The 14,704-nt window shown below is 39.5% G+C and overlaps 10 protein-coding genes across 10 annotated transcripts; 4 read left to right on the top strand and 6 right to left on the bottom strand.

The window, feature by feature from the left end:
- Positions 1-95: 95 nt before the first annotated feature.
- On the top strand, positions 96-878 carry C5L36_0B11820 (uncharacterized protein; the record flags this gene model as incomplete). Its single annotated transcript, XM_029465569.1, has 1 exon — positions 96-878. One exon carries the CDS (start codon positions 96-98, stop codon positions 876-878), a length of 783 nt encoding a protein of 260 aa, XP_029321428.1.
- A 120-nt stretch (positions 879-998) lies between these two features.
- C5L36_0B11815 (uncharacterized protein) lies at positions 999-1,424 on the top strand (the record flags this gene model as incomplete). Its single annotated transcript, XM_029465568.1, has 1 exon — positions 999-1,424. The coding sequence occupies one exon, from the start codon at positions 999-1,001 to the stop codon at positions 1,422-1,424; it is 426 nt and encodes a 141-aa protein (XP_029321427.1).
- Positions 1,425-1,595: 171 nt separating this feature from the next.
- On the bottom strand, positions 1,596-2,408 carry C5L36_0B11810 (uncharacterized protein; the record flags this gene model as incomplete). Its single annotated transcript, XM_029465567.1, has 1 exon — positions 1,596-2,408. The coding sequence occupies one exon, from the start codon at positions 2,406-2,408 to the stop codon at positions 1,596-1,598; it is 813 nt and encodes a 270-aa protein (XP_029321426.1).
- A 420-nt stretch (positions 2,409-2,828) lies between these two features.
- On the bottom strand, positions 2,829-4,025 carry C5L36_0B11800 (uncharacterized protein; the record flags this gene model as incomplete). The annotated part of the gene is made up of 1 exon (XM_029465566.1): positions 2,829-4,025. One exon carries the CDS (start codon positions 4,023-4,025, stop codon positions 2,829-2,831), a length of 1,197 nt encoding a protein of 398 aa, XP_029321425.1.
- A 406-nt stretch (positions 4,026-4,431) lies between these two features.
- Positions 4,432-5,283, bottom strand: C5L36_0B11790 (uncharacterized protein; the record flags this gene model as incomplete). Its single annotated transcript, XM_029465565.1, has 1 exon — positions 4,432-5,283. The coding sequence occupies one exon, from the start codon at positions 5,281-5,283 to the stop codon at positions 4,432-4,434; it is 852 nt and encodes a 283-aa protein (XP_029321424.1).
- A 275-nt stretch (positions 5,284-5,558) lies between these two features.
- C5L36_0B11780 (uncharacterized protein) lies at positions 5,559-6,569 on the bottom strand (the record flags this gene model as incomplete). Its single annotated transcript, XM_029465564.1, has 1 exon — positions 5,559-6,569. One exon carries the CDS (start codon positions 6,567-6,569, stop codon positions 5,559-5,561), a length of 1,011 nt encoding a protein of 336 aa, XP_029321423.1.
- Positions 6,570-6,750: 181 nt separating this feature from the next.
- Positions 6,751-8,385, top strand: C5L36_0B11770 (uncharacterized protein; the record flags this gene model as incomplete). Its single annotated transcript, XM_029465563.1, has 1 exon — positions 6,751-8,385. The coding sequence occupies one exon, from the start codon at positions 6,751-6,753 to the stop codon at positions 8,383-8,385; it is 1,635 nt and encodes a 544-aa protein (XP_029321422.1).
- A 48-nt stretch (positions 8,386-8,433) lies between these two features.
- On the bottom strand, positions 8,434-10,005 carry C5L36_0B11760 (uncharacterized protein; the record flags this gene model as incomplete). Its single annotated transcript, XM_029465562.1, has 1 exon — positions 8,434-10,005. The coding sequence occupies one exon, from the start codon at positions 10,003-10,005 to the stop codon at positions 8,434-8,436; it is 1,572 nt and encodes a 523-aa protein (XP_029321421.1).
- Positions 10,006-10,192: 187 nt separating this feature from the next.
- C5L36_0B11750 (uncharacterized protein) lies at positions 10,193-11,338 on the top strand (the record flags this gene model as incomplete). Its single annotated transcript, XM_029465561.1, has 1 exon — positions 10,193-11,338. The coding sequence occupies one exon, from the start codon at positions 10,193-10,195 to the stop codon at positions 11,336-11,338; it is 1,146 nt and encodes a 381-aa protein (XP_029321420.1).
- Positions 11,339-11,431: 93 nt separating this feature from the next.
- C5L36_0B11740 (uncharacterized protein) lies at positions 11,432-14,605 on the bottom strand (the record flags this gene model as incomplete). Its single annotated transcript, XM_029465560.1, has 1 exon — positions 11,432-14,605. One exon carries the CDS (start codon positions 14,603-14,605, stop codon positions 11,432-11,434), a length of 3,174 nt encoding a protein of 1,057 aa, XP_029321419.1.
- Between the last annotated feature and the right edge of the window lie 99 nt (positions 14,606-14,704).

Genomic DNA, 14,704 nt, shown 5'->3' with positions numbered 1-14,704 from the left:
CATTACACCATAATACATTACACCATAATACATTACACCATAATACATTACGCCCTAATACATTACACCATAATACATTACACCATAATACACAAATGACACAATTAGACGAGGTTGAATGGAGATCCCCCGAATTTATCAATGCCTATGGACTTCGTACTGACAATGTACTCGAATACCTCTCGCTTTCGCCCTTTTGGGAACGCACCTGTTCTAACCAGGTGCTGAAAATGCAGCGCCAAGTTGAAGAAAATTCAATGGGGGTTGTCCCCACTTTTGATACCTCACTCCGCAAAATGCGCGGTATTGAATTTGTGCTTCATCATTATAGGGAACCTGATTTGTGGATCATTCGCAAGGAGAGACGTTTCGATAACGGCCGCGTGGCGCACGCGCGGAGTCACGTGGCCGCGCCACTTTCTGAGTTTCTACAAACACCTCCTGGGTTGGGTGCCCCGGATGATGTCACTCCATTGGCAGACATATGGGTTGTAGGTGCCAATGTCTACATGGCGCCCAATATTCTCGATGTATTAGAACAGCATCTATTACGGACAACGTTGGCCATGAATAACGTCCAAAATCAAATACATGGAGAGAACCCATTTAAAGAAGATACTAATCCTCAAAATGGGGCATCCACAAAATTTTTAAATACAATCCCATCCAAAACTTTAACTACTTTTCATAAAGCGCCTGCGCCACCTGCGTCTGCGTCCGCGGCACGTGCACGAGCACGTGACGTGCACGACCAGCTGGCGGCGCATGCACCACAGTTTTTTCAATTTTGTGTGCGCGAACATCATTTGCTAGAAACGACTAAAAGAGACGGTGGTGTAATGGGTCAATATGAAGAAACGAGAGATGGGAAAAAATAAACAAGGACAAGAAGCTGTATAGTTTGATTTTTTATTGGCCAATAGCACTGTTGGTATTTTAGTATACGAGTGAACCTCTCCCTTCCCTTCTAGTGTAACAACAAGATAATAAGACAAACAATGAGAGTATCTAACGTTCTCAGACAGGCACTCAAGTCGGCCCAGGGCCGTCAATCGGTTCTGGTGAGATCGGCAACGGGGAACCCAACTGGATTGACTGGGATTCTTCAGCATCCAAACCCTAGACCAGCCTTGATTTCTCTATACAATGCCACCTTGGCCGAACTCAAGGCCCGTTTCCCGCCAGAGTCCATCTACAGACAGTCTGTGGAGAACCTCACAAAGGCTAGACTTGCTGTAGTTGAGTCCAACGAGGTTGTTGAGAAGATTGAAAACGAAATTGGTTGTGGATTAATCGAGGAAGTCATTATCCAAGCTAATGAGGAGCTCGAGTTGTTGAAGAAGATGGCCGAATGGAAAGTATGGGAACCATTAGAGGAGAAACCCCTTGAAGACCAGTGGGTCTATTTTGGTAAGAAAATCTAACCTTGGCCTAGTCAACTAAATGGTTTCGTGTACTTTTACACCTTCCCCTCTCATATATATATACTTATTTATTTATTCATTCAATCCAATATAGTATAATACCATATAGTATAGTATAGTATTATATAATATACAAGTATTCTGTTTACTCCTTCACCCCATCGGGTGCATTCATACCAGTATTACCATAACTATCAACAGAAAGAACACACCAACTATCGCCACTAAATAACTGCATCTCCGCCTCTTGCGATCCCATCGGTCTGCCTTGTATAACTCTCTCGCCGCATTTCTACTGTTATCCAACGCACTGTAGATGTTGCTCTCAATATTGTCAATAAGCTCGCCTTGATTATTGACCAGTGTGTCCAAATCATGGAATATCTGGTTCAACTCCCCAACCGAATTGACAATCTTGTTGATTTCAACCTCTCTTTGCACAGCTTCATAGTGTTGCCGCTCAATCTCCTCGGCATTCACAGGCTCGTGATACACAACAAACTCATGCTGCTGTTGCTGCTGTTGCTGCTGTTGCTGTTGCTGTTGCTGTTCTTGTCCTTGTCCTAGTCCCTGTTCTTGTTCTGGTTGTTCTCCGCTGTCTCCTCCTCGTTCCTCCCCCGTCACATTGCTCGCCTCAATCCGTGTCTCTACATTTCGAATATTTTCTAGCCCGTCCCTTAGTTTATCAACTACGAGCCGACGTCGATCATCGACTATGTTAAACTCATCCTTGTACTTAACCATCAGTTCTAATTTGTTGATGTCTTCCTCAACGCCTTCCATGTCATCTTTCTCCCCTCTCCTTAGTTTGTTGGCCCCTTCAAGCAACCGCCTTTGGATCCTCGTAGCCTTGTTCTCAAACTCGGGCAAGTCATGTAGCGATATCAGAGACATTTGCTCGTGTATGATCCATAAATGCAACACAAGAGGAGCTCCGTGGCTGCTGGAGATACCTAAAATCCCGTTATCTATCAAGAAAGCCATATCGTTTCAATAAGGGAAAAAAAAAAACATTTTCAGACTTTCCACTCTAAACAATGCGGCGCATGCCTAACATGCCTGCACGTGACCCTCGGTACCAAATATGTTCCCCGGGCCCATGCGCCACACGCATACATCTATATATAGATATCTATATATATATATATATATGTCTATGTGCATGTACATAGATGTATAGATGCATGTACAGCCATTGCTATAATATCTGGAAATTCAGACTCGAAGGAAAAGCAAACACAAATAACAGGAAAAGGCAATGCTGAACTCATTGCCCTCAATAAGATACTAGCTTTTAAAAGATTGTAATATAATCAAAAAGAATATCAAGAAGAAGAAGAAGAAGAAGAAAAATGGCAGGATATACTCTCATTATCCCTTATCCCTGCTCTTCCTACTTCATCGTTACTTCTTAACAAACTCATCTAATTTCTTGGCAATTGGATCCATGTTAGCCACATCCTTGCCGCCCGCTTGACTCTCCCTTCTTTTCGCCTCCTCAATTTTCACCTTGACTTCGTGCTCCTTTATTAACTCATCGCTCCCCATAACGTATTCTGGATCAACGCCATTCTTATTACAATATCGTAAGACCCGGCCCTTCAGTATTTCGAGCATCTTTAACAACGACGCCTTCTCCTCGTTTAATCTACTCACGTCTTCCTCGAGCTTCTTTTGTAAATTCTTCTTCTTTGCACGACACTTAGATGCAGCTATCCGATTTCTCTCTAAAATTTTGGCCCTCTTCCATGCATTTGTGCCCGGTATCGGGCCATTAGGATTGAAAATAACTTGGTTTTCGTATATCAATTCCCTCGTTGGTATTCCATTCTTATCAACTTCAATTGGAGCACCCGCTGGAACGTTATTCATGGCAACGGGGGTTGTCGTTATAGAAGTTGACGGTGTGACCATTTCTTGTTTGACAACAGAGTTATAAGTTTGGTGTTGCTGTTGTTCTTGTGGTTGCGTGGGGGTTTGTTGTAAGGAGATTTGTTCTGGTTGTAATTGTGAGTGGACCATCATTGAGATTTGGCCAATTTGACCATTGGATATGGAAAGCCGCCGTGTTGGTAAAGGCATATTCTGGTCAACAAGATCAAATTGTGAGGCAAGATTCGAATATTGTTGTTGCATGCTTTGCATTGGTTGTTGTAAATTCTGTGACACAACATGCTGTTGCTGGGTTTGAGTGTTGTTGTTTATAGTCAAGTCATTATTTGAAATGGGAGGGGTAATGGGGTTCAAGTCTGGCTTATCAATCAGCAGCTGGTCTAGTAGCTGGTCTGTATCCAGCGGGTCTGGCTGTGCCTTATTGAAATTCATATAGCAGTGTGACGAATATTCGGTTAACGGAGGGTTTATTAGTAAGAAGTTCTGAAAGTCTTGTGGGTCAAGATGGAAGTTCTCAAAAGTGTGTTGTGAAGATAAAGAGTTTGTCACCTGCAGCGGCTGGCTTGATGGATCGGCAACTTGCTTTTTATGTTGAAAAGATTGTCCTTGCACTTGTCTCTGTCCTTGCACCTGTCCTTGTGTCTGGAGCGGATGTGTTGGGGAGGGCACTTGTTGAGATGTGTTTCCTGCTCTAAATGTGTCCGACATGGATGTATCAACCGGCGTCGTGTCGTTGTAGTGTCGTTGTAGTGTGGAACACCGTTGCGTAGTGCACTATCGTACTATATAATATAGTAAACTATAGTATCAACAATGTCCCCTCTCTTAAAATCTAAACCAACATTGAAAAGGGTTTTTTCCCTCCGCCAACATAAACCCGCTGGAGGACGTTGGCAATCGAATAATGACAAATGCGGTAAAAATTGGCTGAGCTTAGGAATTTTCGCAACAAAAGAAATTTTATTTTACAGGCACGTTTACAATAGACAGTTAGCGGATTCGGACGCGAAAAACACACCCGCGAAGGGGCGCGAGACACAAAGACGCGGAAACGGAGGGGGGGGAGGGAGCATCAAAATCAACGGCTTTTCAACTTCTTTTCAACATTTAATTATTAAACTTTGCGTCTCTTTGATGGATGTTCATTTCCATTTTGGGAGAGTTTGACTTCATCTTGGCTTTTCTCCTCCTTGAAGTTGTTTTTATCATCCTCATTTGAAGGTTCTGGAGTTGGCCATGTCTTTAGAAACTCCTTAATTGTAGTGGCGGTTGCCTCATTTGGCCCACGGAAATAGGACCCACGGTAATACTCAAGATCTTGGATACTCTCCAGAATATCTGCACGAGAAGTATGTGCACCTCTCTTACGAGGCCTGGAGTTGGCAACTAGAGGATGGAACCTCTTTGCAATCTCCATAATGGAACTGACGTCGATGATTCTGTAGGTGAGATAATCGACAACTTTCGGCATATCCTTGAGCATAAATAACCGATCCATATGGACGCTGTTTCCTGCAAGGATCCCTACACCGGGATTCATGTATTTCTTGAGATACTCCAACAACTCTGCCTCCACTTCCTCCTTGGTCTTGGTGCTCTTGATGACCTTCTCAGTGAGCCCGCTTTTCCCATGCTGGTTGACACACCACTCGTTCATAGAGTCCATCACCTTTTGATCTTGATGAATGACAGATTCGTACCCTTCCTCATCAATCAACTTCAAATCCTTGTCTGTTATCAAACAGCATATCTCAATAATGCTGTCCTTCTGATGGTCGAGCCCCGTCATCTCGCAGTCGATCCATACTATAGGCTTTAGGGCATCGCATTTAGGATCCTTGGCCTTCTCTTGTGCCTTGGATATAATCTCGCTTGGTGATAGTGTGTTTGACGCCGTCGAAATGGCGCCGCTCGATTTATTTGTGGAATTACTCCTACTGAAAATACCAAAGGCTCTCTTGAGCATGTTTTTCTGGTTGTTATTAAAGAAAGATTTCTAGGAAATAGTACCGGGGAAAATATGGACAGAAGGAAAATTCACACCTTGTCAAACATAAAACTGTACTGGATATGAAAAAAATCAAGGAAAAAAAAAATAGAAATACAAGTGACTGAAAAAAAAAAAAAGAAGAAACAATGTATTTCACCCTCATACTTCATGGTCTAGCTGCAGATACAGTTGGCTGCCCATGGGCTCCATATTCCACAATTGGCGTTTCAGCCCGTACAACCATGGGTTCATTACCTCCATATCCTAACAACCCCGTCATCGCCACACGTGACAATGACACCTTCGTTAGTTATAGCCACACCGTTGATCTCCCTTACTCCGTGTCCAAGCTTCTTGTCGCCAGAAACACGCCATTCTCCTTCCTTCTTCTCCATCTTGGTGATAACACCGTCACTTCCAACACTCACTAAAACACCTTTTTTACTTACTATGCTGTAGACTGGGCCGTTATGGTTTGCAACCTTGAAAGAAGGACTGATTTTCCATTCCTCCACTTTCTTCACTGTACTTGGCAATCCGTCACTGGAAGACGGATGGCTTGCCCTTTCGTACATTAACACTTGTCCCCCATCGGTACTGCATGCAACTGTGTCTTCATCGATCCATGTAGCTGACCAAACGGTACATTCGAATCTGATTATACCAACACAGTTGAATTCATCCTCATCATAGTCATCCTGTCTCCAAATTCTTAGGGTGTCATCATAAGAACAACTCAAGAAAGAATGCTCCCCGTTGATATTGTTCCATTTAACAAATTTGACGTCTCCCTCATGCTCACTCAAAACCGCTATACATTCAAACTCCTCGTTCATTTCGTCTGTCTCCCACACCCAGATGGTTTTGTCTCTTGCGCAAGTGGCAAGATATTTCCCATCTAAAGACCAATCGATGCATTTCACCTCATTCTCGTGGCCTTCGATAACCGCCAATAATTCCCACTCACTTTCAGGTGTGTCTGCACCCCAAACAGAACAGGTTGAATCAAAGCTCCCCAATGCCAGGGTAGGATACTCGCGTGTAGTAGATGGCTTGAAGGAAACACTTCGGATGGTCTTTGTATGTGTCTGTTCATCTAACGTGGTTACTGCTCGAATGTTATTCAAGTCTGAGATATCATAAACTTTAGATGTTTTATCACTTGAACATGTAGCTAATAAGGGTAAGCTTGAATGAGTCGATACAGCCCATACTGGTTCCTCATGTGCTTGTATCTCACCGAGAAGCTCTAATTCGGGCATATTGGTCTAAGACTGTATATAAAATTGTATCTGCGAATCAAAAGAAAGCTGATACATGAATGAACAATTACAAAGGTTCTCGATGCGTGCTTAGAATTGGACTTCAAATTTGTAAATTTTCATGTCCAGGACAGCTCTGTAACTACTACCCAATCCACATTTTCCCAATAAACCAACAAACATGCAACGCAGCTTGCTGAGATTACCCAAACCCAGCTCCTGGCGCTTTGTCAGATATAATTCCAATGTTCCTGCCGATAAGAAAAATGACTCAAATCTCCCCCTTAATAGATCGGAAGATTTCAATCAATTAACTGAAAAGTTCAACCCTGATTTATCGTCAAAAGTATCTAAGCCATCTGCTTCTCTGCCGGCAATAGACCCATCACTAAAGGAACTGATGACGAAACCCAAAACTGAATATAATCCTTTGATGAATGCCCAACAAAACTCATACGAGTTCAAAGCACCTAAATCTCCAAAACAATTGTATAAGCAACAACTTGAGGAAAAATCACGTCCAAAGTCAAAACTACGTAAGATGTTGCCATCATTACTTATTTGTGGAGGTTTATGTTGGGGTATTTTTACTTACTACTACATAACGAAGGAGAAAGATCCGAATGTTGATCGAGATACAGCCCTACTAAGAGATGATAAATTTTTGCCTTATATTGTCACATTCAAACACAAGATTAATGATGATCACTATTTAATTGAGCTAACCAGAAAAAACAGAGCCGAAAAATTGATCCACAATGAGCAACTATTCAATGGTGATAGATTATGGAGCGTCGAAATAATGCAACCCGATATCAATATTGTGAGAAATTACACTCCTTTACCCATGTATGTTGCTGGTATTGATCCAACTACAAAAGAACCACACTTAAGACTTGTCAAGGAGCTAGAAGAAGAAGGTAAGTTTGTTCTCATTGTTAAGAAGTACGATCAAGGTGAATTCTCTCGCTGGCTTACCAGCAGGAATTTGTTAGATGAAGTTAAATTGAGAGGTCCAATAATCGAATACAAATTTCCTTTCCATCCATTAGACAGAGTTGAGGAACGTCCTCAGATGTCAAATACGTTAACTTCTATCAAGCCGGATCCAATATGGCCTGAAAATTTACCCAAACCAGAAAACTTCACTTTTTTTGCAGCCGGTACCGGTATTATGCCATTGTACCAATTAATATATTCGCCAAATCCTCCAAAGGGATTCATTGATGTTTGGTATTCTATCAAGGATGAATCCGAAATTTTACCACAAATTAAAACACTTAACTTCTTCGCCGAGAAGTGTGGCCGAGTTAAATTTCACTATATTATTTCAAACACCAATAAACATCAACACTTAACTGCAAAACAAATCGAGTCACCAACATTAGCAAATTACTCAGGCGGTATGGATTTACATATCACAGAAGAGGCATACAAGCAGAAACTATTGCGTGAAAAGAAACTTGAGATTCAAAAGCAGTTGAAGGGAGAAAAGACAGCAGCTTCCCCGCCATTACATGAGCAGAAATTAGTCATAATTGATTCTAATGGTACACAAGTTAGTTCGGAAAATATCATTAAACCAATAGATTCCAAAATCAAACCAGAAAATGCGTATCAGCAGTGGACATTTTTTAAAAAGTCCAAAGAGTTTCCACCGTCTTCATTTGCATTCATATGTGGACCTGAGAATTACATTGCTGATATCTCAGGTAAACCAGATCTTAACAACCTAGAGAAGAAAGACAATGGACCTATCGGTGGTATTCTCAAGGAAAAAGGGTGGACCTTAAACAATATCAAAAGATTACAATGATTATTTTCTTAAATTGTGTATTCCAATTCTTGTAGATATCTACGTACCCTAATGTATAATGGCATCAATGATAAAATCTTGTTCAAGTTCTGTATCGCCAACTTTACTGTTGTTCTCTAGTTTTTCGTCATCAAATATCAGAGACAAAGTAGTGTTTGGATCTAATCCTGCTTTTTCTATGTAGAATTTAGCAATCTCGAATATTTTGGTACTTGGTTTAACATCCACCTTGTACCGTTTTTTGTCCTTACCTGCAACATAAACTGTAAAATATTCTGGATCGGTACCACCAGCAATATTTCGATGTTTCTTCCCCACATCATCGTCACCCGCCTCATCTTCATCACTTTCCATTTCCAATCCTAAGGTAAACTCAGACTGTCTTCTAAGTTCTTCGAGTTCCCAAACATCATATGTTACATTTATTATTTGTCTGTCTTCAAATTTATAACCAGAGATTGTCTTCATTTCATCGAACTCGACTTCTTGGTCTGAAAGCAGCTTAATTTTGAGAGCTTGTGGTAACCTTTTCTTATACTTGTAAAGTGACAGAAGATCGCCGAGTAACGACTTTAAGGATATCTCTAAGTCAGTTTTTTCATTATTCTGGAGATCGTTGATAGTTAATTTAATTGTATGACCCATTTCGTCTTCATCTTCAATATTAGCTTGCATTCTTTGTTGCATTGAAGTTGACTGCAAATAATTTGCATGTTTTTCAGTGGTTATCAAAACACTTACCTCAAAGCCCACAACATTGAGTGATTCTTTTAATTGATTTTTATAGGCTAACAAAGAAATACACTTCAAAGACTGGTCTAAGATAATATTCAATCCCTCAATATAAAGCACTAAACTCGGCCACTCTTCTTCGGGAAATGGGGTTTCAGCATCAGCATTGAATAATGGTAATAGTTTACTGATTAGTTTACCTACTTTGGTGGTACTCTTAATCTGCAACTCGTATGTTCCCGATATTTGACCTGCAGCTTGAATTGTTACATGTAATTCAAATTTTATTGTAGAGGGTTCAAAAAGTTGTCCATTTATTTTCACATCCTCTTGCTTTTGATTGAGCAATAGATTCACGGTTTCTCGTTCATCTTCTCTAACTGAATCTAGAAACCTGTTCAAGTTTTTCAGAAAAGGATCATCATCGTCATCTTCCCCGTTATCAACATTCCCTCGGTTATCACCCCCTCTTTTCTCCTGATGACTATTCGTATCATCAGTAACAGTGTCCAAAATTTCTATTACCGGTTCATCTTCTTGTGAAAACTTAAGACCACGTCTTTTGTATCGCTTTTCACGGTCTGTTATGCTACTTAAAGTTGATAAGGGTTCAGTTGGTGGTGTATCCTCAAGAGACATAATTTCAACATTCCTTGACTCAGATAAGCCCAGAAGTTTAGTTAAGTCAGTCTCCTCTTCTTTTTCTGGCCCTGATACATTGTCCAACAACCCTGTATTTTCATATGATGATGATTTCTGATCTTCATGTTTAGCCTTGTTTTCTTCTTTTATCAAACGCTTCTTCTTCTGCTTTCTCTTTTTCTTTTCAGGATGCAATACAGGTTCTACCTCATCAGTGAATGCAAAAAAATCAACAATATTACTCATCTACTATCTGTTGAACGACCTTTATTATCTACTGCGTTTTAAAATATCTTTAAAAAAGTTGTTTCGCCAGTTACAAAGAAAAAAAAAGTCTTTTAATTTCAATTTTAATGAAGCTGCGTTTAACAATCGCAGCCATTCAACTATTAAGCAATTTCTTTACTTTTAGTAAAACAAGCCTGCACAGAAAATGATAAAGAAAACAATAAGAAGAGCAATACGTGTAAGGTACTACTCTCAGCCTACTGTTCAGACCATTTCAGTTTTAGATCCGAATTTCAAGCTTGCAAATAACTCCACTATAGTGAGTGGAATACAGCCTACTGGCACATTTCATTTGGGTAACTATTTTGGGGCTATCAAATCCTGGCATGATTTGAACACCAAAGTTAATAAGGATCCAGAGACCAAAACTTCTCTGAGTTTTTTTGTTGCTGATTTACATTCATTGACCGTTCCTCAAGATTATCAGTTGCTGCACAAACAAAGAATTGAAGCTTTTGCGTCAATCATTGCTTGTGGAAATGATCCGGATACATCAACTATTTTCTATCAATCTACAATTCCAGAAATTGCACAATTGAATTGGATTCTCACATGCTTCACAGGTATGGGGTACTTGAACCGTATGACACAATGGAAGTCTAAAGCTAATTTGAAGGATACTGCCAATGTATCTGATTCCGATGCCTTAGGAAAAGTAAAATTAGGACTGTTTGGGTATCCAGTTTTAATGGCATCTGATGTGTTGACGCTTAAAGCCACACATGTTCCTGTTGGTGAAGATCAAAGCCAACATTTGGAACTAACTAGGGACATTGCAGAATCATTCAACAAAAGTGTTGGGGGTCCTTATTTTGAACTACCGAAAACAATACTGACTCCAACCAAAAAGATTTTAAATCTGAAAAATCCTGAGAAAAAGATGAGTAAATCTGATAAGGATCCATTATCAAAGATTTTGATTACAGAGTCCGCAGAAGATATTAGAAAGAAATTCAGAAAGGCAACTACAGATTCCATTGAAGGTAAATTGACATTTAATCCTGTTGAAAGACCAGGGATCGCTAACTTAATCAACATTCTTGCCGCTGCTAATGACGAAACTGTGGAAAAAACTACGGCGTTTGTTCAGGACTTGACGAAAAAAGAGTTGAAGGACTTGGTGGCAGATAGTGTTATCAGAGAGCTCGATGAACCCTCAAGAAAGTACCACGAATTGATGGCAAACACTGATTATTTACGAAAACTGAGTAATAATGGTACGGAAAGAGCAAGAGCTGTTGCTGACAAAACTCTAAGAGAAGTAATGAAGCTGGTCGGTTTGACATCATGAGCCGAGCAGTTCAACAGTATGAGCAAAAATTTCATCTACATCCACATATATTCATATGGGTTATAACCAAAGTATATTACGTAAACAGCTTGTCTATAGTACATCAATATCAGAGCCTCCTTTATGGTTTAGAATTCCGACAGACTCACTAAAAGGAACTAAAATATCCTGTACTTCTCTATGTTTGGAGCAGCTAAGTAATACTTCTTCCAACAATTCTCTCTTGGCATGACCGCAAATCGACCCGTCCATATCATTAAATAAGCTTGACAAAACTTCTATCAGTCTTGCTTTTAGATTCAACTCACTCAACCTTTTAGCATAAATTATAAGGTAGAGTTTGTAATTCTTATAATCGTCCATACTCATATAAAAGTTGATTTTATTCTCCAAATGATTTAGTGAAATTATAGTTTCTAGATTTTCATATCCCTCTCTCATCAACATCATTTTGGATATCTTAATGAAAAATTTAGCTTTCCCTCTTCTGTTTATTTCTTCATTAGTATGCGACTCCATGTATTCCAATAATCCAATACCCTTAGTGCTTTCAGCTGATAACGAACTGTCCCAGTATTGAGAACCAAAAGCCCACCACGAGTCGCTGATCAAAGACCAAGTGTTCATATCCTTATTAAATAAATAACCGTTCCCATTACTTAAAGTAACTATAGGAATACCCTGTGATGTGATTGAACATAGCGTCACATTCTCGCTCTTGGTTAAAAGCTCACCATTTAAAAAAACCAAGTTATTTCCGTCAAGATTAACATTTGAGTCTTCGCCATCAACGTTTGTTGCAGAGGCTTGGCCGGAAGAGTAAAGTGGCTGGAGTAGTGGGTATAAGCTGATGGACTTGAATAGAGCCTTCCTTTCCTTTAGATTCCAAACAAACAATTCTCCCGTACACGTAACAGCAAGAAGGTACTCATCCTTTAGCTCTAAAAACGAAAGTGGTGACCCCAAAATTAAAGCCGGTAATATACGACTGCCGGATTGTGTGTAAGTTATAATCTGTCCATTCTGTGTCGAAACAGCAATATAATGTGACGATCCGCTAACTACGTGGACCTTATGGGGAATAAAATCAACAAACATTTGTTTTGGCTCACCTCTGGAAATTTGCTTTATCAAGGCTATCCTTGTTGGTTGTGACTCCAGTCCATTGCCGTTTGTTACTTGTAGTGATAAAGTCTCGTCGTCAATAAAGCTGTAACCAATTGCTTTCTTAAGTTTTGGAATCGCTATACGTATGTTACTGAATGAAATCTGAGGGTTAATTATCACAGTACCAACAAACTCAACTGGCTCTACTTCTTTTCTTTTTTTACTTGGAGCTTGAGCTGTTGTCCCATTTTGAGATGATTCTTTTCTGCTCATTTTAGCGACCCTAAGATGGATATCTTTTGGAACGGAAGTGGATGAAAGCTCATAGTTGGACGTTGGGTGGGGTCTCTTCTTGGGATTCTCTTTTCGAGAGTTGTCCTTTTCCATATTTTCTGCTTTTTCAGTCTTCTCAACTTTTGTCACTTTGCTAACTTTTTCTGTCTTTTCAGCTTTATTTACCTTCTCCGCCTTTTCCGGTCTCTTTGTATCCGTTGTGTCCTTTTTCTCCCTTTTCTCATTGACAGAATCTCTAGTTTTTTCCTGTTTCGTTGCTTCTGTTTTCTCCGTTGTTGTACTTTTTTCTGATCCTGGCATACTTTCTTTCGATTGTGTTGGTGTTTCCTTATTTTTTAATGGTGCCTCCTTTAAATAAATCGGCTTTTCTTTCGATTTTGCAGGTTCAAGTGGAACCAAGTTTGTGGTTCCAATAGTAGTATCGGTAGTAGGCATAGGTGTCTGTGTCTCTGATTTTGGTGTCTCTGAATTTTTCACTTGTAATTTTTTGATCTTTAGCTTCCTTAGCTCACTGTTATTAAGATCTTTTTCCCTTATCTTGACCGTTTCAGGATGATCTCTCATGAAGAGTCTCCATTTTGTCATCCTTTCAAATTCGAGCGGTAAAGTGTCCTTGGTTTTATTATACAAATTTGTTGATAAAGCATTCATTTCATACACTGGTTTCCCAAATTCTTCTTTATTAAATACAGCAACTGACATCCCACTATTTTGATATGTTACAAATAGCATCATGCCGTCAGAACTCCAACAAAGATTGGATATCGTAGACGTACTGGTGAAATCAACATAAAGTGGAAAAAAGGAGTCGGTTCTCCAAATTGAAAGTGTTGTATCTGAAGCAGATGCAATAACATATATTTTCTCTCCCTTTGCGTTTTGATATACTCTAGGAGAAAACAATGACATGTAAGATTTAAAACCGACCGCTGATAACTCATTATTTAGCTGATATGTTTTGTTATCTCTCCGGAGCACCGTTAACTTCATTGCTTTATTTTTGGATGTATTTGGTAAAACTATAAGATCATCATCAGGAGAAAATGATATCTTGTCTATAGCTGATTTGTTCAGCTTAGAGCTCGAAACAATGTCATTCAACTCTTGAACAATTTCGTACTGAAATATTCTTCCTAAAATGACATCACTCACCAATTTATATTTCACGATATTCAATATTTTATCGTCACCAAGTGTGCATAAAGTATCATTACCCAAGCGATCAAATGCTATACCTTTGATAGGGGTGGCTGAAATTTCAATTTTATTGCCTTTTGGATTTAAAGTTTCAATGTTATAATGAGGGTTCAGCGTCGCCAAAACTTTACCATATATGACATCATAAATTATGACCTTATTGTTGAAGGTTGAAAAAGCCATCAATTGGTCATCAGCAGACCACACGAAATCGGCAACCTGGCCATTGGTGTATTTGAAAATTTGTTGCACACGACATTTTGCTGGATCTTGTGGTGTTGTAATGATATAGACTTCACCATTTTTGTAAACAGCTGCTAGTAAATTCGAATTCGTTAATAAGTTGGCATACCTTAAGCATGTGATTTTACTTCTACTTCTAACGTTAACTGTGTTTAGTATTTGCTGTGCCTGCTGTAGTTTCATTGTATCCAACTCTGGAGTTTTCGCAACTTCAAACTGAGTTGTATACTTTTTCAATGGGTCTATATTGGTATTGGTTGTTGGTATAAGTTTATTTTCAGTGTTTTCATACAATTCCTGGATCTTGGCGATTGATCTAATTGTTATGTTACCTTCATTGCTTGCTGTGGCCATAAATTGATTTGATGAATTTATGGAGACATATGAAGAAGAGCCCTGTTCTAGCAACCCATTGTGAAAATACATTTTACTTTTTTCTCTGCGATACCCTAGCCTATATTGCAACCTTCAGAATTAGTTTATATGTGAACCTCGGGCAATATAGCCATGGAGAAAAGAAAAGGC

Source organism: Pichia kudriavzevii, chromosome 2 (genome assembly GCF_003054445.1).
Source record: "Pichia kudriavzevii chromosome 2, complete sequence".
Lineage (NCBI taxonomy): Eukaryota > Fungi > Ascomycota > Pichiomycetes > Pichiales > Pichiaceae > Pichia > Pichia kudriavzevii.
The sequence above is the reverse complement of the archived record's forward strand: the minus strand, read 5'-3'. Positions and strand labels throughout refer to the sequence as shown.